At 38.9% G+C, this 27777-nt stretch overlaps 5 protein-coding genes across 8 annotated transcripts in view; 3 read left to right on the plus strand and 2 right to left on the minus strand.

Moving 5' to 3' along the window:
- The window catches only part of LOC144659247 (uncharacterized), a 6368-nt gene extending 6223 nt beyond the window's left edge, over positions 1-145 (minus strand). The window contains exon 1 of the mRNA XM_078519676.1: positions 125-145. Within this exon, the coding sequence (XP_078375802.1) occupies positions 125-145 (21 nt within the window). The remainder of the gene's footprint in view (positions 1-124) is intronic.
- Positions 95-3027, plus strand: LOC144659933 (arginine kinase Lit v 2-like). Its single transcript, XM_078520465.1, has 2 exons — positions 95-441; positions 583-3027. Exons 1-2 carry the CDS (start codon positions 373-375, stop codon positions 1732-1734), a joined length of 1221 nt encoding a protein of 406 aa, XP_078376591.1. The 5' UTR covers positions 95-372; the 3' UTR covers positions 1735-3027.
- A 380-nt stretch (positions 3028-3407) lies between these two features.
- Positions 3408-6332, plus strand: LOC144659400 (BTB and MATH domain-containing protein 36-like). 3 transcript variants are annotated; one of them, XM_078519812.1, is made up of 2 exons: positions 3408-3475; positions 4987-6332. In XM_078519812.1, the coding sequence occupies exon 2, from the start codon at positions 4996-4998 to the stop codon at positions 5782-5784; it is 789 nt and encodes a 262-aa protein (XP_078375938.1). In that variant the 5' UTR covers positions 3408-3475; positions 4987-4995; the 3' UTR covers positions 5785-6332. The 3 variants fall into 3 exon arrangements, with proteins under 3 accessions (XP_078375938.1, XP_078375935.1, XP_078375937.1); XM_078519809.1 differs by lacking the exon at positions 3408-3475 and adding an exon at positions 3493-4256; XM_078519811.1 differs by lacking the exon at positions 3408-3475 and adding an exon at positions 4548-4667.
- Positions 6333-6484: 152 nt separating this feature from the next.
- Positions 6485-12753, plus strand: LOC144659399 (uncharacterized). Of its 2 annotated transcripts, XM_078519808.1 has the most exons (7): positions 6485-8288; positions 9086-9574; positions 9824-10136; positions 10527-10881; positions 11356-11455; positions 11770-12071; positions 12452-12753. In XM_078519808.1, exons 2-7 carry the CDS (start codon positions 9098-9100, stop codon positions 12609-12611), a joined length of 1707 nt encoding a protein of 568 aa, XP_078375934.1. In that variant the 5' UTR covers positions 6485-8288; positions 9086-9097; the 3' UTR covers positions 12612-12753. The 2 variants fall into 2 exon arrangements, with proteins under 2 accessions (XP_078375934.1, XP_078375933.1); XM_078519807.1 differs by lacking the exon at positions 6485-8288 and having other exon boundaries at positions 8323-9574.
- Positions 12754-13480: 727 nt separating this feature from the next.
- LOC144659622 (D-ribitol-5-phosphate cytidylyltransferase-like) lies at positions 13481-27440 on the minus strand. Its single transcript, XM_078520092.1, has 16 exons — positions 27299-27440; positions 25716-25771; positions 24796-24859; positions 24381-24436; positions 23202-23265; positions 22332-22412; positions 22025-22104; positions 21446-21515; positions 20663-20767; positions 18824-18869; positions 18296-18387; positions 17199-17261; positions 16626-16724; positions 16122-16253; positions 14251-14343; positions 13481-14143 (listed from the first exon to the last, which is right to left on the minus strand). Exons 1-16 carry the CDS (start codon positions 27425-27427, stop codon positions 14033-14035), a joined length of 1341 nt encoding a protein of 446 aa, XP_078376218.1. The 5' UTR covers positions 27428-27440; the 3' UTR covers positions 13481-14032.
- Positions 27441-27777: the final 337 nt, after the last annotated feature.

Here is a 27777-nt window from a genome sequence, read left to right on the forward strand (position 1 = left end):
GAGTTTCAACGATTTCAAAACACCTTTTGAGCCTATAACGTATGAAAATAAAATGTTTTCATGGACATTCCAACGTAGCAGTCGGCAATGCCTGGAAATGAACAAATAACCTATATAAACAAACTCTGTTTAGAAGCAACGCCATTCCCGAGGCCCTGAGAACAAGATTCAGCAGTGGGTGGTGTTGTGTGACAATTGTTGATAATCAATTTAAATATGAATACACTGCATGTATTAGAACGCAAGGCTTGACCTATTCAAAGTAGGTCAAGCCTTGGAATCGAGGTTAATATACGTCTGAACACTCTTTTGTTGTCGCTTGTTGCTAGCGTCATTTATCCTTCAAAAGTGCAAGCGAGAAGTTGTACGCAGATGGGAAGTTGTACCACTAAAATGGCTTCCAAACCACAAGATCAAACACAGCACATCAAACAACAACAGGTAAGGCAAATTTGTTCATAATTTAGGAAATTTCGCGTTGTAAACAGTATACGTAATGCCAGGGTATAAACACGAAACGTAACATGTTGGCGCCGCAGACACGTTTGAAGAGCGAAATAAAAAATTATGTATTGATTTCAGGATACTGGTGGAGCTATAGTTCAGGACAAGACTATGAAATTAGGAGATGACATAAATCTGGCGGAGCAAAACGATGTCAAGCTTGATCCGGACCTCGAGCAAAACAAATACCCTGACATATCTGGAGCGAAATCGTTGATGGCCAAGTACTTGACAGCGGACGTCTTTGAGAAGCTGAAGGACAAGAAAACATCCACGGGATTTACCATTGCTCGCGCTGTCAACAGTGGAGTGCTGAACAAGCAAAAGTCCTTGGTTGGATGCCACGCCGGGGATACTGATTCCTACACGGTCTTCGCAGAGTTCTTTGATCCGCTCATCGAAGAGTATCATCGTGGTTTTAAGCCAGGTGACAAGCACACAACTGACATGGATCCTGAGCATTTGAAAGGCAACATCAGCGAGCCATCCAAGATTATATCCACAAGAATCAGGGTTGCAAGAAACATCGCTGGATTTAATCTTGCTCCTGGTCAAAATTCCAAAGAAGAGAAGCTGCAGATAGAAGCATTGATGCTGCAGGTGTTCGAGAAACTAGAGGGAGATTTGGCAGGCCATTACTATTCATTAGCCAAGATAAGCGAAGACGAGAGACAGCAGCTAGTAAGGGAACACTTGTTATTCAAGGGCAACGACAAGATGCAAGCAGACAGTGGATATCACCGATGGTGGCCATATGGGCGAGGGATCTATCTCAACAAGGAAAAAACCTTCGCTGTGTGGGTGAATGAAGGCGACCATATCCGTGTTATTTCTATGCAGCAGGGTGGAGATGTTTCTTCCGTATTTGCAACACTTTTAAAAGGTGTAAATACGATCGAAAAGCTCCTTCAAGAGATCGACAACAGGACCTTCCAGAAAACAGAGCACCTTGGAATGATCACATGTTGTCCTACTAATCTGGGAACTGGGCTGAGAGGAGGAGTTCTGATTCAGCTGCAGAAATTGGTGGAAAAGATGGGAGAGGAAGGCCTAAAGAAATGGTGCCAAGAACGCCACCTTCAAGTGAGAGGTCTTTATGGAGAGCATTCCGACACCACAAGTGCTATTTATGATATATCCAACAAGTACAGGCTTGGTTACTCGGAAGTTCAACTCGTTCAATTCGTGATTGACGGTGTCAACAAGTTGATTGAAATGGAACTTAACTAACCTTGTTGAACTTGCTAGTGCAGTAATGGCGTTGGTGTGTTGTGTTTTGCTTTAAACTCCAATTAACCGATGGATCAGAACTGTCATTTTGACTACCGAGATAGAATATTTTTACTTTACCGACAAGCAACCTTCTGTTGTTTCCTTCAAGTTTCTGGAAAATGCTTTTTCTTGTCAGAGTTTTTATTTTATTGCTAAATGAATGCTTTATAAGTGTGTACAAGTGTGTTGAAGGTGTAGAAATTATTCGCAGCAGCTCAGTTTGCCGAGGATTAGTGTGAACAATGGAAAGCTCCCTGATTTACATAACCACTGATCAGGTTATTGTTTTTCTGAACTTTGCGTGCAATTAAAAAGATTCCATTTAAAGAATGCCCTTTTCTTATTGGCCGTATTTATTTTGAAAGAAGCGTTATATGTCTCAGAGGCACAATTGGTGTAAAAGTTACTGCGTGAAGGAAAATTTCATGAAGCACAAATTTCTACTAGACGTTAAAAACTAGCAAAAGGGACGAGTTTCTTTTCATTTCTCTGATCAGGCCGGTTTGAATAATGCACAACAAACACTTTTGTCTGTTTTTGTAAGCCTTTTATTTGTCTAGACATATTCACAAGAATAAAACGACTGGATTTTTGCCTCTCCCAGACGAATTAAGTCAGTATTAATTCTTTCGAGATAAATACTTCCATTGATAGCAACTCAGATGATCGCGAGCCGAGTATACGTGGCAGCGGAAACAGTCGGAATCATCGTGACGTTTTACTGATCTTGTGTTTTACCTATCTTATAAGAGTTTTGAGTGTTTTGAACTAGGTAACGACTGTACGTGTGATTAAAATTGTTTGAAGTTTGTTGAAGACAAACAAAGCCTTATTATCACTCAAATCCGTTCACCATAATCAATTATTTAAAAATTTTCTTGGCTTTCTCAAGGGACAGTTTGTATAGCGAACAGAAAAAGTTCTTTGCATGCTCTTCCTTCATTTGTCACAAACACCTTGCATTATCAATTCGACTTTGGATAACTGAAGATGTTTTCAATTTAACTGTGCTTTCTCATCAGTGGTGTTAATGACATGGATTTGTAGCCGTTCTAGTTGAAGTAACAGTGTGCTAAGAAACGTAAGAGTGATTGTAAGCTGTTGTAATTTTAGACGAGTGACTGACTTTTTCGAATTTATGAAAGGACATTTGCCGTAGAGCTGAAAGAACTGTGCAAACCTTGGTTACCGGAGTTTCTGTTACAAAAGAATGGAATGTACAGTGAAAATCAATAAATTAAAATTTTCTCAGTTGTCTTTTGTTTTGCTGAGGATCACTTTCCTCTTAGTTTCCACGTATTCTCTTTATCCCTTACCAGATCCCTTACAGTAAATAATACCAAAACAAACAGGTTTGAAGTTCCTTAACCGCCCGGGCTTAACCGTTGGGATAGGTCTACTCAAAATCCCGGCTCAAAATTTAAACCGCTTGTTCTAATTTGTGCTTATTTCAGAGTTTGCTCTTGTCAACAGCTTCTACTTTGTCCATTTAGCATTGACGAAGTGTAGCCAAGATGCAGCCAACCTTCGAGTAGTTCCAGCGACCAGTTAATTTTTATACCCCAGCGTGTCCCCCAGAGTGGCGAGGAGCCACTTGTGCCCAGTTCGAACCCTGCTTTTGGCGGCTTCGCCAACGCTCAGAGGGATCTGGGCACCATAGACCCGTATCCAAGATGGCGGCAAGGAAGACGAAGTTCAGGTGAAATCCTGGGTGAAATCTATTATAAACTTTATTTCCTCTTCTTTTCAGTTCCACGTAAGGTCCAACTTTGCCACACCATGAACTTCACTGTAACACCACAGACTCGGTGACACCAAAATATTTGTAGAACCTGCGCTCAGTTGTTGAATATTGTGGCGGCCTTGGTAGTGCAAAACATAGTTACATGTAGTAGCAAAACTCTGAAAACTGACTTAAATTTTATGCATTTGTCCGCATTTTTGCTGTCAATCCTTCGCGGATTTGTCAGTTAGATACAAGTAACTATTCTTGAAGCATCATGTGGGTGAATAATAAACCAAGCGTGTCAGTTAAGTTGAACACTGAATGTAGGAAGGTACCCTGGCCTGCGAGCAGAATCGGCAAGCGGAAGAAGACTCTGCCAACGGCTTCAAATTCCTGTTCCTTCAAATTCCCTTTTTTGCGAGCAGGCATGTATCCGTAGCAACTTATGCTTGCCCATAGAGAAAGGATTTTTGCTTGCACGTTGTGTTTAAAAATCTGAATAGAAATGCTTACTGATTTTGTTTACAATGGCAATTTAAAATTGGTCTCAGCTTACATGAAATTGTGATTAACGAAAAATAAGCTAAAATAATTGTTTTATGTTGAAAGTTATATTCCTTGTGCAAGTCAAATGAAGCAGTTTTTTTTTTTTTTTTTTTTTTTCTACTCCCCCAGCTTTCTTCATTGCAGATTAGAAAATGTTTTTGTTGAAAGGAAGCTAAGCTCTGAATGGAGTAAAGGACAACACTTATATGTAAAGTAAAAATTGTTTTTAAATTTATAAGCCTATTTTTTTATTTAAAATTTTTTTTTTCTTTCCAAAAAATTTTTTTTGTTTTTTTTTTTTTTTTTTTTTTTTTTTTTTTTTTTTTTTTTTTTTTTTTTTTCTTTACATGGACAGGGAGGCTTTTTTAATTAATTTAATTTCTTTTAATTTTTTTTTTAATAAAAAACCAACAAAAAAATTTTTTTTTTTTATTTTTGGTTATTTTTTTTTTTTTTTTTTTTTTTTTTTTTTTTTTTTTTTATTTCCTATATTTTTTAATACATTTAATATTCCAGAATGGAAACGTTATTGCTAAGTACGATAAAATAAATAACTGGCAAACAAAGATGGCTACACCTGGAGGCAGGTTGAGAAGATAGCCAAAAACAGACCGAGATGGTGAGCAGTTTCCATGGACCTATGCTCCACTGGGAGTGGAAGGAAATATGTCAAGTCAAGTCCACGTTTGGGCTTGCTTAAATTTATATATTAATGTCGAGTTATATAATTGGTTTTACATGCTTGGTGTATGTGATGCAAATTTGGCCTGATGGGATTTTAACTTTAGGATTCTTTCCCACATGCACAGTAGTCTGCATAATCTAGGCTCAGTAATAAGCGTTCAACATTTTCTGTTTCTGCTAGTTTAGTTGACATCTGTGGCCATGAAATCATTTTAGATAACACACAATTAATTGCTGCATTTGTTCACATCTAGAAACTGATAATGCAGAAGAAAGGATTTGAACCTGATTTCTCAGAGCCGTGGCATCTTAGTGATGTTGTTCTTGTTGTTGAAGATAAAAAGTTCCATGTTCACAAGGGCACTTTATCCATGTGGTCACCAGTGTTTGAAAGGATGTTCTCTTCAGAATTCAAAGAAAAATCAGCTAGTGAAATCCCTCTTCCTGGCAAAAATGCTGCTGAAATAAAGGAGATGTTACTTGTCATATACCCAACATCTAAACCAATAAGTGAAGACAACTGCTACTTTCTCCTTTCCTTAGCCAGAGAGTATCAGATGGAGCAACTTACAGAGCACTGTGAAAAGTATCTTTTACAGAGAGAGAAAACACCTCATCAAGCCATCGACTTCCTTGTTCTAGCCAATGAATTTAACATGGAAGATTTGTGCAAGCAGTGCGTTGAAATTGCCAAACACATCTCAATAACTGAACTACGACATCATGATAAGTATGCTTTGATTGCACCACAAGATGGCAAACAGTTGGCTGAAAGACGAGTGGAGTTACTGGAAAATAAAATACTAAGCAGTGAACAGAGGGTAAATTCAGTGAAAAAAGAAGTCAAGGATGTGTGTGAGTGGGGACTTAGGGAGCTTGGACGGGTTTTGTATCACAAAAAATCCCCAGAAGGAAGACACTCGCCACGTGCCCTTGTTGACTGTACAAAACTTGTGGAAGAAACAGCGCAGGAAAATACGGAGGTCAATGTTATGCTGCAGTTGTTACAACAACGACTTAGAAATATTTATGACCCATTTCGTACAGTTTAGTTATATAGTCTATATAGTTAATATAGTTAATATATTATAGATATTAGAACAATACGAGAGAAATATACAGAATTATCCAAGAAGTTTAAAATATGGTTGAGACTGAAAAGTTCACTTGTAATACTGGAAAAAATTAGTCACCTGTAGCATCCATATCAAGTGCATATGTCTCTGATGCGTCATTTTATAATGACCATAAAGAAACTAGTCCCCCTCAGAGTCTTCCTTGTGTATCCATTCAGGGGATTGTAATAGAGTGGAAGAACCAAACTATGAATTGCTACACAGCAGAGGACTTTCTGTTGCATTGTACGCAACATAGGTGTGACATTTTACTCCAGCAAAAATGGAATACTTTTAACTGTCTGCAGTAATAGACATATTTGCCGATTAAAAATGATATAAAATCAGGTAAACTATATTATTAAAAACAAACTTAACGTTTCTGATTATCACGATGGTCATCAGAGGCAAACAACTGTATTAGAAACGGTTTTGTACTTATATCTGAGGCTTAAATAAATTAACGTAGCTACAAATTTCCATAAGGAGCGTGATGAGTTTTAATGAGTTGCAAAGTGGAAAGCTTTTGTGATTCTTTGTTTCAACCATAAATGAACGGTGGCTTAAAGGTGTCACGAGAATAATGCGTTATTTGAGTGTTTAATAAGTTTGGCTGCATTCCTACAATAAGCCTGTTCCCGGTGTTCGGTTAGTGGCTCTCTCTCCCAAAACACCTCACTATTTTTTCCACTCGCCGTTTTTCGCGCTGCTTCTCAACTGACTGAACGCCTGGAACAGGCTATCGGCTACAATTCTTTAGCATATAAACCTGGATGTCAGATCACGCCAACACCAACTAAAAAATCCAGCTATATATTGCAAGGGAATGTGATTTGCGCTGCCAAGATCACGGCAACATTGTCCAACATAGTGTAAAAGCGATCCCAACATGTTGCGCCCAACAATGTTGGGTGAAGTTGTGCTAAAAATGCAATTGCTTACACACTGCGAGGATTATTTAATTCATTTCAGTTTTGAGCTTAGTTTTTGGTTTCTAAACTGTTCACATACATGTATGAACCTAGAATAGATGGCACAGTCTCCCTGTCGCTCATTGGTTAGATCATTCGACAGGTGTGTGGAAGCCGGGTTATGGGCTCGATTACTAAACATGTGAATTAATTGAAATTTTCTACGTTATGTTTTTTCAATTTTGGCACTGCTGCTTGGGTGCAAGAGCGTAGTCAGTGTACAATGGTTGCCAAGTAGTCATTCTTTTGAGAAACATTTCCCGTTTAAATATTTAAAAACCCGAGCAATCATAAGCTTGACCAATTATCAAAGTTTACCATAGATGAGAGGATTACGTGAGAAACGTGGTGCTGTTCCGACAGCATTTTATTTGTCTTTTATTTCCATTTCTATTAAACATCGTATTAATTTCGATTTCGCGTCAATGCCGTTGTTGTATTGCCATCTATATATACAAGGCAAATAAAAAAAAAGATGATTTTGCTTTTGGTCTGATCTTGTATCTTAATTTGGCTGGGCAAGTTCTATTCTCAATCTTCTGGAAGTATTAATAGCACTATTCTAGTTTCTGATTGGTTCTCCGCTTGCTTATTTCTTACGAAATTAAAGGGTGTAAGAGTGACGGACTATTGAATCGCTGAAATTGGTAATTACGCTCAACTTCTCAACCAAATCATCAATATTTGGCTACTATGTTATGTCAACAACTTTCTTCACAGCCATTAATTCTTCACACCCTTGACAGTGAATAAATTTTCTGTTTGAACAAAAGAGATTGTGAGCCAGCTTAACTAGCCTTGCTTAATAAAAGCAAAGGTTCGAAAAGGTCATTAAGGAGGGGTGCCAACAAATCAGCACAATGTTTTCCAATTCAAGCAGTTGTTATTTTGAGAAATATTTCCTGTATAAATATGATTAATTATCAATGTTTACCAGAGAGAATAGGATTGCGAGAGAAACTTTGTCCTACCATCATGAATTTGCCATTCACATCCAGTGAATAAAAGATAAAGTGATGTTGTTTGTCTTGGTATCTAACTGTAAATTTGGGCGACCAAACATTATTTCTAGTCAATTAAAGTAAGTATTTTAGAGCGCGTTAAGTTAGAATGTGCCATTTGGACGGTCCCTTACTTTTCTCACGAGTCAATTAAACCTCACAACATATTAATTATTAGCTGACATATTGAGACTAGGCTTTTAAAAGACAAACATATTAAAAACGACTTTAGAAAAATGGCAAACATTTGACAGTAAATACTAGTTTACTGTCAAAGTGAAAAGGTTTTAAGTGAAAAAATAATCCGGCACCTGAATAAACCGAATTTGGAAAATGGAAAATGAATACTTGTGGGGGAAACAATATAAAGAGAGAGTAAGTTTTTTACAAGCAAACCGGAACTACGGCACAAGTGGAAAACATTGAGGTGAAGAGGTTAAGACAAAAGCGAGTTCAAAAACGAGTTGAGGTTAGTGGTGTATAACTGCAAACAGTTTTATAGCCTGGAAGATTTCAAAAAACAAGAACAAATCCCTGGCAAAATTATGTAGTTTATATTTGAAATGTTTTTCCGTATTGACTAACGAAAAAGACATAAGAGAGCATTCTATTAACGTTATGGTGAACTTTTCTTTTCGGAATTTTTCTTTTCATTTATGCATTTGTTTTATCAAGAGTTTTAAAGGGGCCAAGTCACGGGGATTTCCATTTTTGGTCCTAACTGTTCTGAAATTAGTGGTAGACAACTTAACCCATGCAAAGCGGATAGAAACCGAGCTACGACTATAAATATCGATTTTTTGAAGACACGCGGAAACAACTTGAAAAGTTAACCCTTAATTTTCAAGTTGCAATCCATTTCCATCCGAACCATCCGCACCCAAAGAGGCTCGTTAACCATTTCAGTGCTCTAATATAGCAATTTTTAATAAAAATGGACTATTATTTTTATTGGTTTCCTGCGACACAAATATGAAATATTGTCTGCTCAAAAATCTGGAAAAATCCTTGACAAAGCCCCTTTAACTGAGCGCTTTTAAGCCAGGCTGATTCATTCCTATATTTGTTACAGTCTGGGATTCATAACTTCAACAATAAAATGAAACATTCAGGTTATTAACATTTCTTGTATCATTTACTCATTGTCGTTTTCGCTCTTAAGTGGTAAACCTTGTTAGTATCGGGTAAAAAAATTAAATATAGATTTCAAAACTCTTTATGTATGTCACTGAAGCATCTCATGAAACACGAATATATTCTTCACAGTTCTCCCAAGCCATGGGCACTCTCAGGGTCATCATGGTCTTGGCCCTTGTCACCATGGTAACGCCACCAGCACTCAGTGCACTTCTTTCTTATGAGGCCCAAGACACAGTTTTAGACCTGATGGCAGAAAAGGGCTTCACAGGTCTTGGAAGTGCAAATTTATTGGCTAAAGACGGGCCACGACCAATATATCGCAAAGATCTTGGACCAAACCACATCGCTTACTACGAAATCCTGAGCGGAGATGGCAAGGAGTATTTCCTTTTATCTTCTGGTTCCAAAACTGGTGATAACAGATTTGTCGAGAGCGGTGACATCAATGCTACTAGCCAGCAGTATCGCCCTACAGACAAGCTCAATATGGATGCGGCAAAACTTGGCCAGACCTGTTTCAAGCACTACCGACTGAGCCAGGCGGGGCTTTACATGTGCGAAGACCGGAACGGTATCCCAGTCGCTGCCACTTACAACTGGACTTCAAACGCACCGGTTAGTGTTTTGAAAAGGAACTAAGTTAGGAAAATATCTAAGCTGACGTGTTTTGAAGCGTTATATTTATCGAACCTTTTCACACTTTTGGATAAATTTAAAATTTCTCAGTCTTTAATTTAAAAGCCACTTCTCCTTGTTTTCAAACCAAGAATGTGAGTTTCATATGCTTCAACAGCAAAAATTTGACTCCAAGCTCTTTTCTACTTACGATTGTTAAGAGACAATATATCCTGACATATTTTACAGATTGATATAAAACAGTGGAAAAGCTTGGCTGTTATGGTGAAGGCAAGCCTGGCAGATTTCGACAAAGAATGGCGGGAGCTGTCATATGAGGTCAGCGAAGAAGGTGAATGGGCGAGTCTGAGGCAAGTTCAAAGTGCACTGAAGCAGGAGCGATATGGAGAAGAGGCTCTTGAATCAGGCTCCAAACACAGAATATCTTTAGGATTCCACTACAAGAGTACACCGAGGATATATTTCACTGGAACTGGTGGAATAAAAAGTGATCTGACAACTGCTGACTGGCAAAAGAAACTTTGTGCAGTCTTGGTGAACGGTAAGGATCGGTTGTAAAGGTAGCGATGACGTCACAGTTGTCCATTCACATTATCTGAATTTGTTTCTCATAACTTTCATTTCTTAGTGATTGTATTTCCTTCTGAACTGTACACAGTTGGAAAGAGCTGCTGTGTCTAACCTTTTTCTGGGACTTCTGTGTCAGAATTTAGATAAAATATGCGTAATAAAGTTGAGAAGTTCATGTTGTAACAGTTTTTATGATTTTTGTGACTGTGACCATGCGATCAGTCAATATTACTATTGGTTCTTAGCTGGTATTGACGCACCAGATTTCATATAAATTCTACCTCTTTGATGTCAAATGACAGATGACTTGAAGAGACCAGTCTTTACACTCATGATAACAGTGTCTTGTCTTTTTGTCTAGTTTGCAGCGGTAGTGACTTGACATATGTGAACAGCCGTTTATTTCTCTCGGCTCGGAATGGCATCAATTTCTTTGAGTTATCCGTCCATCAAGACAAAAGCACGGTGCAAAATCTCCTTATGAATACAGATGTTAGTTTTAGTGTGCAGTTGACTACAAGTGATGGAACCTTGATGGAAAAAAGGTTCGGCGTAGAGACGAACTACACAAGCCGAACAAAGCGCTGGAGCCCATGGTCTTACTGGAGCATTCATCAGTCACACCTGTTTCCAAACTACAACCAGCATCGATGCTGTGGATGTTACAGCGGATGCGGTCCAGTGGCCTGGGCACAAATATTTGCTTATTATGACAGGTACAAAACAGGATCATTATAATCCTTCATGTTTGTGTACCTGGGAAATAAATAGAGTTCTTCAGAGTTCGTGTTTTCATCATGTTTAGTGTACTAGGAATCTAGGCAGGCTGGGTCATGGGGATGGTACTTTATATTTTTTCATGGGTGTTTGTAGGCTTGTAGACATCGTGTCCTATTCTTACGCTTTCTAGTACAATTACCTATTCATTGTTTGTTGTACTAAATCTGTAAATAAAATAAATAAATAAGTTGTTCAAAACAAGAGAAAGCTTATCTAGAAGATCTAGGCGTTAACAGTTTAATTTGATACAAATAAATTATCAATCATTATTTCTGTAACAGATTTCCGACTAACTGAGAACTTTTTTTAACTGAAATAATCATCGATCATGATCGATTATCGATTACACACTTTAAAGTTAAAAACCCTTGCAGAAGATAGTAAAAAAGCCGTTGGTTGTTTACCTTTAGGCTGGCACATATTTCTTCGTGGTACGGGTACAACCAGAAGCTTTATCAAGGTTTCTACGGCGTAAGTGGAAGCGCTGCTTATCAACCGCCATGGTACACTGTAAGTCAATATCGCTATTGTTAACCTGATAACTAAGTAGGTTGTTGATTATGTGACGTATTGTAACGTATGGCCATGATAACTTATAACTACGACCAGTATTGACAGCTATTTTAACGAACTCTGATTTATTTTGCCCCTCAAAAAAGGCCTTCGCAAACCTCAAGAGATTTTAAAATCAAACGGCTCGAGTTTTCTTTGAACGTTGGTTTAAATTCAAATAACCGCTTTAATTTATGCGTTGTGTAGTTTCCAGAAAAATCTTACTGTTTTATTGTAATTGCTTATGAAACTTATTTCCTTTTACCATTCAGCCCCGTTATTACGTTCAAGACATTCGTTCTAAAGTGGATACATTCTGTTTGTTTGGTGGTGGAGCGACCACTCACTGGGATATGACTGACAGCAAACTGTGGAACTGGTATCTTACCCGGCAAAGTCCGCTGGGAGGAAGCTTGTCCTCCTACACCAGCTGGTGGTCAACACTCCCTGGAATCTATCGTGCATGGATACGGAACTCTGCCATTAATGCTGTCAAGAACAGATATCCTGCCATTGTTGGAATATGGGTGGGATCGTCACAGCATTATGCAGTTGCTACAAGATACCGATCAAGGTAAGGTAATGCGAGTCCTGAAACACTTGGCTTGAAAACCTTAGGCTATACACATGGCTTTTTCGGTACCTTAAGGGCCATAAACATGAACATTTTCCATGGTATTGTTTGAGGACTGTCAGAAAGTGATTCAAAGTGAAGATAAGGATCCTTTTTGATAGCATTTTGACATTATAGAAATCAGCATTTTTAAAGTCGAGACTTTACTAATATCACGCCATGCTCGGCGTTTCTCTCTTTTGCTTGGGCTAACGATCTTTTTCCTGTCTGTTTCCTTATGCTCAGTTTAGTTTTCAAAATAATCATTATTGTAGATCCATCATAGAGAGCTGCTAAGGAAAGCAGATAAATTGAAAGCTGTAGGTTTTTTCATTTTCTAGGTACAAGAAGTGGCGGATCTGCTGGTGGTTCTTTGGGTGGCACTGTACCCAGTGGTTCTATACCTACAGGCATGAGTGGTACCTGCACATGGGCTGGGGTGGAAGCGGAAATGCTTGGCGAAATGCCAAAGCATTTTCTGCCTTTGTTGCCAGGCACTGAGCCGCCTTTGCATTGAAGTCAAAAACAAATAACCGGATTGGACGCTTAGACATAGAAGGTTGGCAATGTGTACATGATTTGTGGATAGTGAGAAAGCAATGTAACTGAATCAATAAACGTACAAACTGCCTTCCACATAAAAGTGTTATGTTGTTTTGGGGTTAAAACATTTGACCGAACTGATTCGAACGAAAGGGAAATTTAATTTCGTCTACTTTCTGTAAAACTCTGTAACGGTATTCAATTCAAACACCGGTGTCCATAGATGACCGTTCTGATACGCTCGTGGTTTGATAAGTCGACATATTTCCCGTTACCCATGTACTCAAAAAGACTGGAAAATTATATGAAGCAATTTCATTCCATACCAATGATTGTCTTTGCAAATTGTAATTTAAAATGGCTAATCCTCGGACTTACAAGCAAATTCATACCCCACCCTGCTACAAAGGGGAGGGGAGGGGGTGGACCCGCCTAAGGTTTTCGTTCTATTAATGTGTGCAGCGAAATTATTTTGCACTGAGTAGCAACCCCTTAGCTTACTCTACAAGATGACATATTTCATTTTGGTTGTGACGTCATATAACGACATTAGAGCCGCCATCTTGGATTTCACCTTGTTCCTAGAAAGTCAAAAAATAATGGAAATTGATACAAAGTCAAGCCAGAATGCTTTTGGGATGAAAAAATAAAGTCAAATCTTGCAGTTTTGTTTTAAAACAATTTTACTTAGCATTTATTGCACTGTTGATGTTTCTGGCCGTGCTTCATGGGTGTTAGACATCACTTCATGTGTCTGTGACCTGTCCTTTACTTTGTAAGGCAAGGTTCACTTGCGCATTACTGCCTAATCATTTATTTGTCAGGGGAGCGTTTATCTTATTTTTTATTTAACAAATTGGTATTAAAATACCGAAAACTATTTTACAGTACTAACTTACAATTTCAAATATTAAAATTAAAATATATTCATTTGCTCCTTTAAACATTGCTTCTATCTGTTTTATATCTTTTTGTAGAAGTCCCCTTTTAGTTTAATTTTTTTTAACTTCCGGCTGTGTTGCGTAGAGTGAAGTACAGTTTTACAGCGATCGGAAACATTTCACAAGAGGTCAGGTTGCAGAAGTGAATATCAAGAAACTGGCTGACTATTTTGTAGTGTCATAGCTTAACATACACTTATGAGAGTTACACTGCACGGCTATTGTTTCTTTCTCAATTGCCGGAAAGGTGCAACAACTCGTTAAGTTATCAATTACTTCTTTTAGTTGTGGCCACAACAGTAATAACACTTCTGCCTGAGTTTCTTTCTTATCCACCTTCCAGTGGGGAACAGAAGAAACAATTTTCTCCTCGTGAGCTTAGCTTATACTGGCAGTGGACATGTAACAGCAGCAGTTAATGCGCAGGCGTGTGACGCATTACGTGTTCGTGTCGAACGTCTGTCCACTGAATACTGACGGCACATCCATCATGGCGCCTACCGTCAGTTCTGCTGCTTTAACGATCTGCCTTGAGATAAGGTCTTCATCCTGCAAGAAACGATTGAGATAACTGACAATAAGGACACATAAAGCTATCTATAGAATGCACGTACATGTAGTCCATGGAGCAAGTTACGATATATTTATTACTATACCTTTGCTGTGTTACTGGGGATTGGCGGAACAAACACACCAAAACAAGTCATGCCTTGTTCATGCATACAGGACTTGACGTCTTCTGTAGCCATCTGTTAACAAAGGAAACATAGAATGCAAACTTCTGTCAAAACCTAAGTTTCAGGGTGTCAATAAATTTCAGGGAGGACCAGCCTTTAAAGCAATCGTCAAATATTTTAAAAGTGGCCTTCGGTTTGACGGCAAACAAGATGCATGCGTCAAATGAAAATTCACTACGCATCGTGGAAACTTCGCCTTGTTCGCTTCTGACTACTTATCTTTGAACGCCGCTTCTCCCTTAATATTAGGTTGCGCGTTACTGCGCAGTCTTTTCCTGACGTGTTTGATACCTTGACACCTTGATACTTGTTACGTCACTCAAATTAATAAATAATAATAAATAAATATTTTATTTCTAATGTTCCCGTGGAGTTTGAGAATATTTGACGTGAAAACTGATAGGCAGAAAATGTAAACAGATAACGCTACTGAAAAAAAAATATAAAAATGAAATCAATATAGAATCAGATTGAAGGTACCGAAGACCCGACCCCAGAGATGAGCAACTGTACAGAGCACGGAACCCAGGAGGGACGGGGCGCCCATGGACAAGAAAGCCGTTAGCAGACGAGGGCGGAGCCGCCGAGCACCCCGCCGGCCCCCGCCGACTCCGGCCACCGCGCCCCGACTCACCAAGCCCTGGCTCCGTCCCATCAAGCATGGCGGGGCGCGGAGCAGAGCGCCGCGCAGCGGCCCCACGCGCACGGGGGGACCCCCGAGCCCGCCGTGGAGTCGCGAGCGAGAGCACAGATCGACCCATGGGCGCGAGCGAGAAGCAGCACGCCAGAGCCCACGCCCACGTCAGGAGGCGCACGCCCGGGGCGCCGCAACAGGAGTCGAACCCAAGAGCCCGATCGGCGACCACACGAGGAGGCGAGTCCCAAGGAGACCAGACGCCCGGCAGAGCAGGTCCGAGCGCCGAGCGAGAGCGCGGGCCAGGCGGAGTAGACACGAGGAGCAGCGGGGGGCCGGGGCGACCAGGACCCGCCCGGCCCAGGAGGCGCGAGCCGGGCCGGCACAGGAGAGGGAGCCGAGCCCCCCCCCGGCACCCCCCCCGCGGGGGCCACCTCCCCCCGCCGCGGGCCGGGCACGGCGGGAGGGCGCCGGACGCACCGCCCTCTCGTAATTCTTCGTGGGCAGGCCTCCGACACTCTTACCTCACAGCTAGGATTGGAATGTACCATTATCAACCCTATCTCCCTTTTTAATTTGAGAATAAATATTCGTTTACAAAAAGATCAGATTACTTTCTCTCTTGTTTCCAGAAAGGCTCACCTCCATATCACCTTCAAATTGCAGAGGATTCGACATCAATCAATTTCTTTAGATTGTTAATGAATCTTGTTAGCTTAATATAGTTTAATTTTTTTCGAATATTTACTATTGTTAGAGCGTTTACTAGGATTTTTATTTCCAACTAAATTGATTTGCTACTGCACCTATCACAGAAATCCCCTCTCCTAAGATTTTGAAGGGATGCCTTTCTTTGTTTGTGGAGCAGAGAGTCACCCTCCTAGAGGGTAGCTCAGTGTTTTTGTCAGCTTTGTGTAGAGAAGAGTGTGTCATTTTTTTTTTTTTTTTTTTTTCTATCCTAAATTGTTTATTACTGTGTTTATGTTGTATGTAAAAAAAATAAAATAAAATAAAAAAATAAAAAAAAAATAAAAAATTCAGGCTTATCTTGGATTTGCTTGATCGTGCTTTGAACAGCCGCTCCATGGGCTAAAAACCCGTCTTTTTTACAAGAATCAAAGAACTCAACGCAAACAGTACTGACAAGTCAGCTAACCTTGTGTGCACTGAACTCCTTGCTGCTGTTAGCAAAAATGACATTCACCAGCCTCGTGCGTTTAATCGAAGAAGAATCCAGTCTTTGACAGATTTCTTGGAGAAACCACTTGATATTTGCTGTGCTACAGCTCTAAAACAAGGAATGGAGTGATTGTAGAAACGTTTGCTTTCTTTTAGTAACAGGAAAGTAACATACAGTTTTATAAATAAACTGGTTTATAATATGAAACAAAAACTGCAGTTCACACCTTTTTTTTCAGTGAAGACGTTTTGCGAAAGTAGGGATGTACTGTTTGTGCTGAACTATATTCAACGTACAACCAATGAACGTGTTATGACGAGGAAATCCTGTGATTATTGCCGCAGAAACCGCGCGGGGGTTCTTTTATCTAAATGTGAAAGTCAAAGCTAACGGCTGAAGCTGTGTCTAGTTCTTAGTAACAAACTAGCGGCTGTATTAAAACAAGCAACTAAAAACCCAAAACACAGTCAAACACTGTACCTCGCTAGATATTCTTTCATCTGGTCTTGTACTCTGTGCTACATATACAATAGATATACAGCCCGTGGAAGCCACAAACTTGGAATTAATCTGGGATGCCTGCGGAAACAAATCATGGTTCAATTTGAAAATTAATGGAGTGTCTGAGTAATCATATGGATTGGATTTGGGGTGATTGTAAAACTTTTACTATGACACATTATCAGGAGTAAGGTAATAATAGAGCAAACACAGTGAATTGATAATTTGCTCGATCATTAAAAGAAAAACGGTGTTAATATTTATAATTCTACATCTACATCTACATATAATTAGGTCGGTAAAAATCTTAAAATATCACACCAACCTTTAAAAAAAAAAAAAAATTTAATTAGTAGTTAGTAGTCCCCTCTACTAACTATGTAATATTTGAGCTGCTGAACCTTTGTAGTGTACTTCAACTTTCAACATCCGGTATGCACCACTACATGGCCATTTTGATTTCTCCCTACTTGTAGTTTCAAATAAAAGAAGTTAGCAAATAAATTATATAAGTGTCCCTGAACTGAAGTTACCGGTAAGCTAAAAACTCACCAGCTGTTCTGCCACTGTTTGAGAAAGTTTCTGCTCTGCTGGTATGTCAGGGAGATAAGCCACCTGTGTAACAACAACTTTATGATTATCGTGGTCATAAACTTATCTTTGAGCTAGCTAGTCTCCTGGCACGCCACTCACACAGATGAAACAAATATTACAAGTGAACACAACATGGTTAAAAGTCCCAACTTCCCAACTGGCAGGAGGCAGTCCAGTTGATTATTTACAAAACATGTTAGAGAAGTTGAACTCAAAACTTTTGTGAACAAATCCAGCTAGTGGCAGGGTGAGGCGCTTGAGCCTGGAACCTCTGGGATCACTCGGTCCCAATGGTTATTTACACATACTATTTAACTGATTACTTTTTAATTCGGTACTTTGTGAATAAAAATGACTTTGATCGCGGACTGGAAGATTCTTGCATGGCAAATGGGAGGGCTGTCTCATTTATATGATGTTCGAAGCTCCACTGCTAAAAGGTTTGCGTATGGAATAAAAATTTACAGTTGATTCAGAGGCGAGGAGGGGAAGAGGGGGAGGGGAGACGGCGGGACGAAGGGACCAGGGCCCGCCAGGCAGAGAGGGGGAAGGGAGAGGGACGCGACGAGGGGGAGGGAGAAGAAGAAGAAGGGGGCCTGACCGGGGCGCCGCACAGCCGTGAGGGAGAAGGAGGAGAGGCAGCACGGCACGGGAAAGGACGCAGACGAGAGAGAGAGACGAGGCGAGAGGAGGGAGGGGCGCGGGGCGGGCACGGGAGGGGACACAGGAGTGGACCAACACAAGTGAAAGCCAACACAACTGGAACAGAGCGTGGCCCGAGGACAACTAGTATTAGGAGTGTAATGTTGTGACCCTATGCATGGCACAAACTGGTTAGTGGGTTGGACTTTGGATCAAGTGACTCGGGTTCAAGCTCTGGCCGAGTTTTTTGTTGTGTTTCTGGGCAAGACACTTTATTCTCTTATAAACTTCTATCTGAATGCAATTTAGTCAATTCCAACATTTGGGTCTTTGACCTAAAAAGGTGGACTTTTACGGTGGTAATTCAAATTACACCAACGTAGTGATTTCTAATTTACCTGTTGAATACTTACCACTTGTTCTCTTTTATGGAGCTGTTCATGCAGCTTCTCTATGAATACTGGAAAGTGTGTTCCAACAGCCACTACTACATGCACTTGCTTTTCTGTTGATAACGCAATATTTCTTGTAAAGGCTATTTAATGTGTCAAGGAACTCAACAAAAGAAATGACAGCCGTCATCATACCACTGTCATACACACATGATATGTAATCGAACGCATTTAACCACAGACCAAAGAAGCGGAAACTACATTGACAATAAAACTCCAAAGCCTTAAGGGCGGGAGGGTATTTGGGTAAACGAAAGCTGTTAACCGCGAACTAAGAGCAAATTACTGACATGACGTGACAAACCTCGCACTAAATAATCGATAGTTATCACGCATCAATTATCCATCATCACCCAGGTGATGATGTAACCAATGTTGTTCCGAATGTTATCATAATGGTAATATTGATGGTAAATGTATTTCTCCGTCTTTAAGTCTTGACTTTACATAAAACTGTGATAACAAGCAACTCACTGTTAAACGACGTACCTCTTAAAACTCCTTCAACAGAATACAAATCTTTCTTGTATGTAACCTAAAGAAAGTTAGGTAACGTAACATAATATATATTCAGTAGATTCATGTTATTAACAAGAAAGTCTGAGTCAAAATCCAAGCAAGTGTGAAAGATCACTATCAAAACCACCAGCAGATTTACCAACTAATGGCTTCGTGGTACTCCCTTATGTTCAAGGCATTTCCGAAAAGATTGGCCGCATTTTGAGACAACAAGAGATCAAAGTCGCCTACAAACCGCTAAAAACTGTGAGCAGTTTGTTTCCGCGCCCAAAGGCTCAAAATGATGTTGACCGCCCAAGATCTGGCGTAGTTTACAAAATCAATTGCACCAACAATTTTGTATACTACGGTCAAACGGAGCGACCATTAAAGACCCGGATTGCGGAACACAAACGGGCAGTGGCCATGTTCGACCATGACTCTTGAAAAGATCTCCTGTCATGTACATGACAATAATCACCACATGGATTTCAATGCCGTCAATGTAGTTGGACATGAGCCAAATTACCACAAGCGACTCTTTTTGGAAGCCTGGTTGTCCATTAAGGATCCGCACTCTGGGAACGACCATGCTGTCATGCCAGAGGTTTACAAGTCCTTGTCACGCGCATAAGTTTCGCGCCACGTTTTCTTTTGTTTCAAACTTTTACACGTTATGTTTTAAAGCGCGCGCTAACGTGCTGCTATTTTAAATCGCGTGTGAAAGCTTTGATTTTTTAACTGATGAAGGCGTAAGCAATAGCCGAAACGTCTTGGGAAATAACATCAAAAACACAGTCAGCGACAAACCTTCAACAAACTATGTCTTCCCCTGACTACAATTACACTATTTTCAAATCCAAGCAAAACATTGGTGGTAAAATGGTGTGATACCAAGCACAGGCCACACCACGCCTACACTGAGAGGACTTGTGCTCTAAGCTGATGCAAACACCTACATGCTTTCACTTAAATGTTTTACTATAATAAACACAACAACGCTTTTCAGTTTTCGGAACAAACAAGTTGAGCATGTCAATTTATTTCAGCTTAGCGGTTTTTCACTATTGTTCTTTTCTAAATTTTTATTGGTTAGTTTAATTAAGTTTGCATTTTACGTTAATTTGAATTTATAAAGGCTCATTGTATAGGCTGTTACATATATAATAACGATCATTCTGTAAACCTTATATATGCATTATGGCTGATGATGATGTTTGAAACATCGAAACATGTTCCAAAAAAATGAAAAGCGTTGTTGTGTTTTTAAAAATACTTACAACACTTGTGGTATGGTACGGATATTTTCTGGAATCGCCCATTCTTTTAAAAAACTCATTAATAATTCATAAAGAAAATACAAAAGAAATTAATGTTTAATGAGTGTCTTTATATCTGATAAAGACACGGCTAAACTTTACGTCCAATTTCCTAGGCCAAAATAGCCCCAAATCTAAATATTAGTGCAAGAATGAGTTGATCTACATCAGAAGATTTTTAAGCCGTTCAATAAATTCGAAGTTCGTGTTTTATCAAGTCTAAAACACTTGGCTGCGCCTCATGTTTTAAACTTGATAAAACACTGCTGCTCAGTTATAAAACATTACATAAAGAGTCACTAACTGGTCCTAATACTGCATAAACACAACAGATGACCAAAGAGGAATTAATTGGAAACTGAGAACTCTGTTTAACTAAATCTTGCATAAAAGCTAGAACTGCAAGAACACTAATAACAGTTGAGGTTACTTCCCTATGTAATTTCTTTTCTTATAAATCAAATAGGTTTCTAAAAGGTGTTACATGTAGCACCTATATACATGTACCAACCTTCCAGAGAGAATCCGGTCCATCAATTAATGCTGCACGTGTTGCAGCATACTTTTGAGCTAAGTGAAGACATTCTGTGCCATGTTCAAAGTCATATTCTGTACACTGAAAATTAAAATCACAACGAAATTACATAAGCTACATAGTGAAAAGCTTGTGTGAATATAATTATATGGCAAGTGTAGTCCACTTTTACTTCAGTGTTGAATATAAGATGTTTCTTATTTTACTGAAATTGTTATTTTGTTTGTTGTAGGTTTAATATTATTTTATTGTTAATATTTACTCTTTGTTTTTTTTCCTTTCTTTCTTTGCTTTTCTTGGTTCCTCAACTGTTACTCAAATTAAACTTATTTTTGCACATGAGGGTCAACTGGAAAACCTAACGGTTCACTATGATACTATAAAAAAACGTATATAATTGTAAACATCAAAAAAGGTTGTGATTTCTAAATATGTTAACAAGTTGTGAGGAAACTAAAGTTGAAGTGAAAGATAAATAAAAATTATAGCTAACATGGGGCTACACGCCTCATTCATGGCTATCAATCCAATCAAGACAATGATAAAATAATCAGTCAGATTTATGCTGACCAGCATCAGCTCACATCACTTGTAAATTATATAAAACTAAAGGACACAATTCTCTTGATTATACCTATACTTCTGAACATCACAAATTGAAACAAAGCATCAGATTTAATCAACAAAACGACCCAACATTGTGCAAAATTATCTTAATTTCAAAATCATCTTTCTCTCAAATAATAACTTTCAACTCACCTCTTTGAAGGCTTTTTCAATGACTTCATACTGAAAAGCTTGTGGCATTTCACTTGATCTGAACTTTGATCTGTACACCAAGGATATAATGAAAAGGTCAGCAACTACATACCATTAACCTGGCAGTCATAACATGTCAAAAAAACATCTTTTATTGCATTCTTATTCTCATTCCCTTACATACACTGTACATCTGTGCACTGGCTCTGAGTTGTTCATTTTTTTAACTTGATTTTCAACACATAATTTAAAACACCAAATCAGGGACACACTACAGATTTCTGTAGTGCTTAGTACATCATGAGCATGGATTTTGGAGACTTGAAAATCCCTCCAGATTACTCCCACAAAATTTACAACATCACCCACTCATTTTGATGGAGCACTGATCCTAGAGTGTTTTATTATTAGCAGCAGCCATTTTGTCACCTTTACGGTCCAATGATTGTCTTTTGTGTCGATGATACTTTCGATCATGTTATTTGCATTTTTTTCAAAAAGTAACATAACCAAGCAACAAACCAGTTCCTGCAATCTGATTGGTTGCAATTAAGGAAGAGTATACTGACATTATATTACCTGTCAAGTGAATGATCCAAGAATCCGTCACATGACTGTGCTACAACTGTTGACGACAGTGGTCTAATGACTCCAACTGCCTAAAAAACAAACCAGCATGGAGTTTGAGGTGACTTGTCTGTAACACAGTGTTACAAAGGGTTGGGTAGCAGCACATGGAAGGCTTCATATCAATGACTTGCTACCCTTCCAAAGAACAATAGATCTATATAAAACAACAGCAACAATGCCCCTAGCCCCTAAAACAATAGTAACTGACACACTAGAACAAGAGCTGGTACACTACTGGTTACAAACTGTTACTAACCCCATGTTTCTTAGCAGCTATAGTCACACTCCATAATGTTTGTTCATCTACAAAAGGCCGAACTGCATCATGAAGTATTACCTACAGTGAAACAAAAACAATACCTTGTACTTCACTCAAGGACTCTCATAAGGATCTGACTAGTAGTTTAAAGTGAGTTAAATGAACAGTCAATGACAGCTTATATTATTCTTTGATTAATTTACCTCTAAAACAGTTTGATAGCACAACTAACTGATTGGAAATAACTGGTGGGTGTAACATGTTTTGACAGTCAATTAGATATTTAAGAAATTCATTACAATTTTAAGAGCAACTGAGTAGCATCTTTTTCACAGCCAACTATTTTGCCTAGTGCCTTGCCTCTAATGAAAAGACTCCTAGCCTCTTTCTAGTTACATTAACATGCATTCTATACATTTTTGGCTAGCGTCCTCTCTTATTTGGGTTCCATGCCTCAATATGAGCACAGCCCATGTTAAGAACAGTGTACAGCACTGGACATGTGCTGAATGTTACCAGCTGAGAGCGAGCAGCAGATCAAAGAGGGAGCAAAGGGGGTGTTGTGATCCCATTTCACACACAATTTTTAACCAAATTCACGCGTCACGTATACTTGAAACAGCAGCATTCACAAATCACGTGTCTTTTCTAGCTATTTCCATGTGTCACGGTCTAATTTTTCCCCTGTTTTCACGCATCACAGACTAATTTTTGCCCTTTTCACGTGTCACACATAAACCTTTGCTCACCCTCTTCAAAAAGCATATTAATAGGCATGATACTCTAATTCATCATAAAAGCATTCTATAGAGTAACTCAGTAGTAAGCCAAGGCATTTAGAGTGCAGTTATTACCATTTAAACTTACTACTGTGGGTGGACTTCTCCCATCTGCGGTTAGAGATTGAATGCCATTCCATATTGACCTGTGTCTAAGATACCAACAAACTCAGTAAAAAATATATAATAACATTGAATATGTTGTCTACCAGCCTACAGGACTCAGTGCACATAACTCTTAGTTTATATAGCACAAAGTGACTGCAAGTACCTGGCATGTTCATGCACACACTTTCATTAATAATAAAAAATCGTGATTGGTGAGAGAAGGACAAGAAGAGATGCGACCGGACTGTCACGCACGCCCAGGCCCCCGCGACACGACACGCCCCCGCCGCACGGGGATGAAGAGCGCCCCCCGACAGGCGCAGAGACGGCCGCAACGGAGACCACGGCGCCGGAACCCGAGCGCGCGAAGAGCACCGCAACACGCAACGCGAGGAAGCAGACCAGACGGGGGACGGAGAGACGAGAGAAGGGACCGGAGAAGAGACAGGCCAGGGGGGACGGCGGCCCCACCCCCACCCCCCCGGATGAGGTGAGACAGCGGCCGAGGGGAGCCGACACCCACCCACAGGCATTCTGCACTAAAAAGGAAGTTTGATTTTTTTTGTCACACTGACGGTTTTAATTCCGCTCTTTGAGCTTTCCTTTTTGCCATACGACAATTTCAAATGCGTTTTTCCAGGGTTTAGTTTTACAAAAAAAGATGGCAAAACTAGGAATTATTTACGCAACAGAGGCACTTCTACAAAATGTGACTAAGATCGGTAGCCTCCGTTTACTCATCTTCGATATTTTTAACTATAAACCCTGTAAACCATGCTGAATTACGTGCGCCAATGTTTCAAAATCAGGGTAGTTTTCCACACGCTTTTTTCTCTAAAACGAAGTCGGTGACCCCAACTTTTCTTGCATTTCTAACATAAGTAACTCATTATCTTACCACAACACAAAAATTAAAGAAATCTATCGAGTAGAAAATTTTGGCACGAACGTCCTTGGAGCTTGCAGCATCACAAACAGAGCATCCAAAAAATGGCCATTTTTTAAAGTTAAGTCTTAATCTTCCTAAGGTGTATTGAAAAAGAACTTAGTGTTGTGGCACAGCTTGGTGAAAATTAATGATTAGAATCAATTTGATGCTGTAACTCACAATGGCTATCTGAATTAAATTACACTCAATTCAAACAGATTTCAAACTGACCTTGTTGATCCTCCACAAACAAGTCTGACTTTGTGGTGAGAAAATTCACTCAAAATCTGTAGATCAGTGAAATCAAGGACATCATTGAATTTACTGCATACAATTGAAATAACAGAATACAACAAGCTGTATCCTTAAGATGCTAAATATGATATTTGCTTTTGATGACCCTAATGCCAAAGGCAAAAATTATGTCCCTAAAATTAAATTGTATGGAAAACATTTTTTTTAAAACAGTGAATCAGCTGAAATATACCAGAAGTGAACATCTTAAAACTATCTGAAAGTAGCTACCACCTGAAAATTACAACCCTCCAAAAGAAGCAACAGGAAAAGGCTGCTAAATCCCAAAGTAATGAGGCTTGTTACTTTCAGATGGTATATAATTTACAGGTTATATAATAACGTGTATTACCTGCTGTGCAACCTCCAAGTAGTTTTTACTGATGGGGACAACAATTTCTTTAATCCATGAAACACTGTAAAAATACCAAGATTTACATCATAAAAGCTTAAAAGGAAAAGAAAAGTGCCTCTGTTCACTCATATTATATATTATTAGATATTTAAAGTACCACTGAATAATAATTCTTGTTTACAAGTCTTCAATGGAACTCATCAAAATACCAAAGATGAGTAAGAAAATGTACTTTTCATTTATTAGATTTAGCCAAGCGTAAATTTAAGCGGAGCTCCCCGGGTTTTTACTTTACCCTTAATCCAAATCTGAATTTACTGACCACAGACGGAAAAATGGAAACCACTACCTGGTCAGTGGTAAACTTTACAGTTCTACACCTGAGCCCACAATACGGTCATGTGATACTGGTCGGCCGATACCAGCTTGTGTTGACAGCTGGTTAGAGCACTCATGCTCTAATCATATAATAAAGTTATATTACTCACTACTAAAAAATGCAATTTCATTGTTTTTCTTTCCTGAATTAACTAGACTTTAAAGAATTGAACTAATTTTGCAGTGTGCATATATAGTCAGGAGATCCAAGAGGACTACAATTACATGTAACCTGTGTAACTAGTATAACACAGTTAAGATGGTTAATGACAGCATTACATTCATTCATTAAGCAACAACTTTGAAAGGGGGAGGGGCATCAGAATAAAAGTTACAGTAGTTGAGGCGATTTTTGGGGAGTAGCCCAGCAATTTGCATTTGGTTTTTACAGTCATTACGTTATTTATTACAGTGTTATTTTTATTCAACTACATGTAAGTGGAATTGGATAATTAGTTAATTAATTAATTAATTAATTGGATAATTAATCGGATTATTAATGTATATCACAAACATCTATACCACAGCATAGAAATTACCTTTCAAATGCTTCTAAGGTGTAACTGATCAATGGTCTTTCCATAATTTGACAAAACTATTAAAAACAGATAAAAATGCTTGACCATGCTTTGCAACAAAATAGCAAGAACACAGCACAGACATTTGACATACTCAATTTCAACTTGGATGCACAATGGAACAATATACCAATGAGTACATGTACATGCGCATGTATAATCATAGATAGATGAATTGCAATTCTATGTTTCTCTCCATAATAAAAGCAGATTGTCAGATTTCGCCAATAGATTTTACCCATTTATACTTCTGGGAAGCCAGATAGAGGCACTGTGAGAGTTTCCTGTTTTGCCCAATAGGACAACACAATGACCGCGGCTAGCACTCAAACCTGGGCCACTTGACCAGAGTCCATCACGATTTTGCACACAAATAAATGTTACAAATTTTGAATTTAAAAAAAAACATGCATGCATGGCTGCTTTATCAGCATAATTTTGCAGGTTGCCCTGTCGAAGCATAAAAGCATACGTGACAATGCCTATAAATTCATTCTTGGCCTCAGAATTAAGTTGACTACGGTAATAATAATTTCTTGTCACAAGGTCTGAAGAAATAAAAACATAGCTTTTGACTGCATCTCACAGTCTTCATCAGCAAAGTGAGCTCCACATTGTCACGTGATTGCATATTGTGAAATACAATCAGAAGCCATGTTTTAAATTCATTCAGACCTTGTGATAAGAATTTATTATTAGTTATTATGGGTAGCGGTTCACCACTGTTTGTTGGAAACAGGGCTCCCTGGTTTGAAGTAAGTTCACTGGCAGTGTTTCAGGGCAGGCCATGGAAACATTGTAGAGCATTTTTAATTCCAAATACATGGGGGTATAGAGCATTCTGGAATTTCCAAAAGCAAGCAGGGAATAAATTATTAACACCAGTCTGTGGTAGGGTACGGGTATTTACCGGTAGATATGATCATATATACCCGGGTATTTGCCTCTGAATTCACAAAGTACCGTACCATTCCTCCGACAAGAAAATCACAAAGCCTTTGCCATTATAGGAGAATTGATCAGATCTTATATACACCATTTTAATAAGTCGAGACACCATTTTGAATATTTAACTTTCCGCGAATGACGTTGTTAATGAAATATTCATCTGCGCCTCGACGTATTAAAATGAAGTATCTACCATTGTAATGAGCCAAGGAGTCATTTTGAATATTTTATTAATGATGTCATTTGTGGAAAAAAAAAAATTCAAAATGGCCCCTCGACTTATTAAAAGGGTGTATAAGGGTACCAAGGTGGGGATTCAAAAATGCATAGGAAAAGGCAAAAGTTTCACATATTTCACTACCCCCCCCCCCCTCCCTCAGGATAACATGATAGATGCATGTATAACTTCTATGTGAAATAGTGGCTTTATCTTTATGTGCCCTCAAAGCACAGCTGAAAGGTTGCGTTGAGGAAACTCTCTTAAATATAGTATTATTGAACTACAGTAGCTGTCAGTGGCAATATATTATATGTATTACGGTAGTTTGACATCTGTGACAAATTGGGTAGTTTTTCAAGGATTGTAGATTTTGTACCTGTTTAGGAAGTTGAATATTCATTCTGACGCCTGATCCTCCCGCTGGTAAAACAGCCACAACATCAAAACACAACTCACAATCCTCCGCCACCGCCGCCGCCATCTTCTTTTGGAATTCTCGCCTCATTCCCCTAACGGTCAAAACGAGAAGTGTGGATCGGATCCCAAGTTATTTAATTTTTTCCCAACACAATACCACCCTTCATCCGGTTTTGGTTTGGAATATCACCACGAAATGTGAAGAGTTGTGAAAGTCAACTGAACTGCATTGGGTTTTATTATTATTGTATTTTGGCCGATGGCTGATTTTTTGACTTTTTTGACACAGATGTTGACAGATGAAAATCTTTCAGGTTAAACGATCATACTTCTAAAGTATTAGGATGATAGTAGCAGTCACGAGCTATGTAGTATTAAACCTTGTGAAAGTTTAAATATAAATTTCCTATTTTTGCGGTTTGTTTTGTGCAAGAGTTA

The sequence above is a fragment of the Oculina patagonica genome, chromosome 7, assembly GCF_052425735.1.
Source record: "Oculina patagonica isolate OP01 chromosome 7, crgOcupat, whole genome shotgun sequence".
Classification (NCBI taxonomy): Eukaryota; Metazoa; Cnidaria; class Anthozoa; order Scleractinia; family Oculinidae; genus Oculina; species Oculina patagonica.

Bases quoted from the DNA above. Each gene is read 5' to 3' on its own strand.
- LOC144659400 (XM_078519809.1), top strand. From the start codon at position 4,134: ATGAAGCAGTTTTTTTTTTTTTTTTTTTTTTTCTACTCCCCCAGCTTT. The intron at 4,257-4,986 runs GTAAAGTAAAAA...GTTCACATCTAG, and splicing joins GTAAAGGACAACACTTATAT to AAACTGATAATGCAGAAGAA.
- LOC144659933 (XM_078520465.1), top strand. From the start codon at position 373: ATGGGAAGTTGTACCACTAAAATGGCTTCCAAACCACAAGATCAAACA. The intron at 442-582 runs GTAAGGCAAATT...TATTGATTTCAG, and splicing joins AGCACATCAAACAACAACAG to GATACTGGTGGAGCTATAGT.
- LOC144659399 (XM_078519807.1), top strand. From the start codon at position 9,038: ATGTATGTCACTGAAGCATCTCATGAAACACGAATATATTCTTCACAG. The intron at 11,456-11,769 runs GTAAGTCAATAT...TTTACCATTCAG, and splicing joins ATCAACCGCCATGGTACACT to CCCCGTTATTACGTTCAAGA. The intron at 12,072-12,451 runs GTAAGGTAATGC...TTCATTTTCTAG, and splicing joins GCTACAAGATACCGATCAAG to GTACAAGAAGTGGCGGATCT.
- LOC144659622 (XM_078520092.1), bottom strand. From the start codon at position 27,427: ATGAGGCGAGAATTCCAAAAGAAGATGGCGGCGGCGGTGGCGGAGGAT. The intron at 16,725-17,198 runs GTGAGTTTTTAG...TTGTTTCCGCAG, and splicing joins AAACAGTGGCAGAACAGCTG to GCATCCCAGATTAATTCCAA. The intron at 14,144-14,250 runs GTATAGTAATAA...CGTTTCTTGCAG, and splicing joins TCCCCAGTAACACAGCAAAG to GATGAAGACCTTATCTCAAG.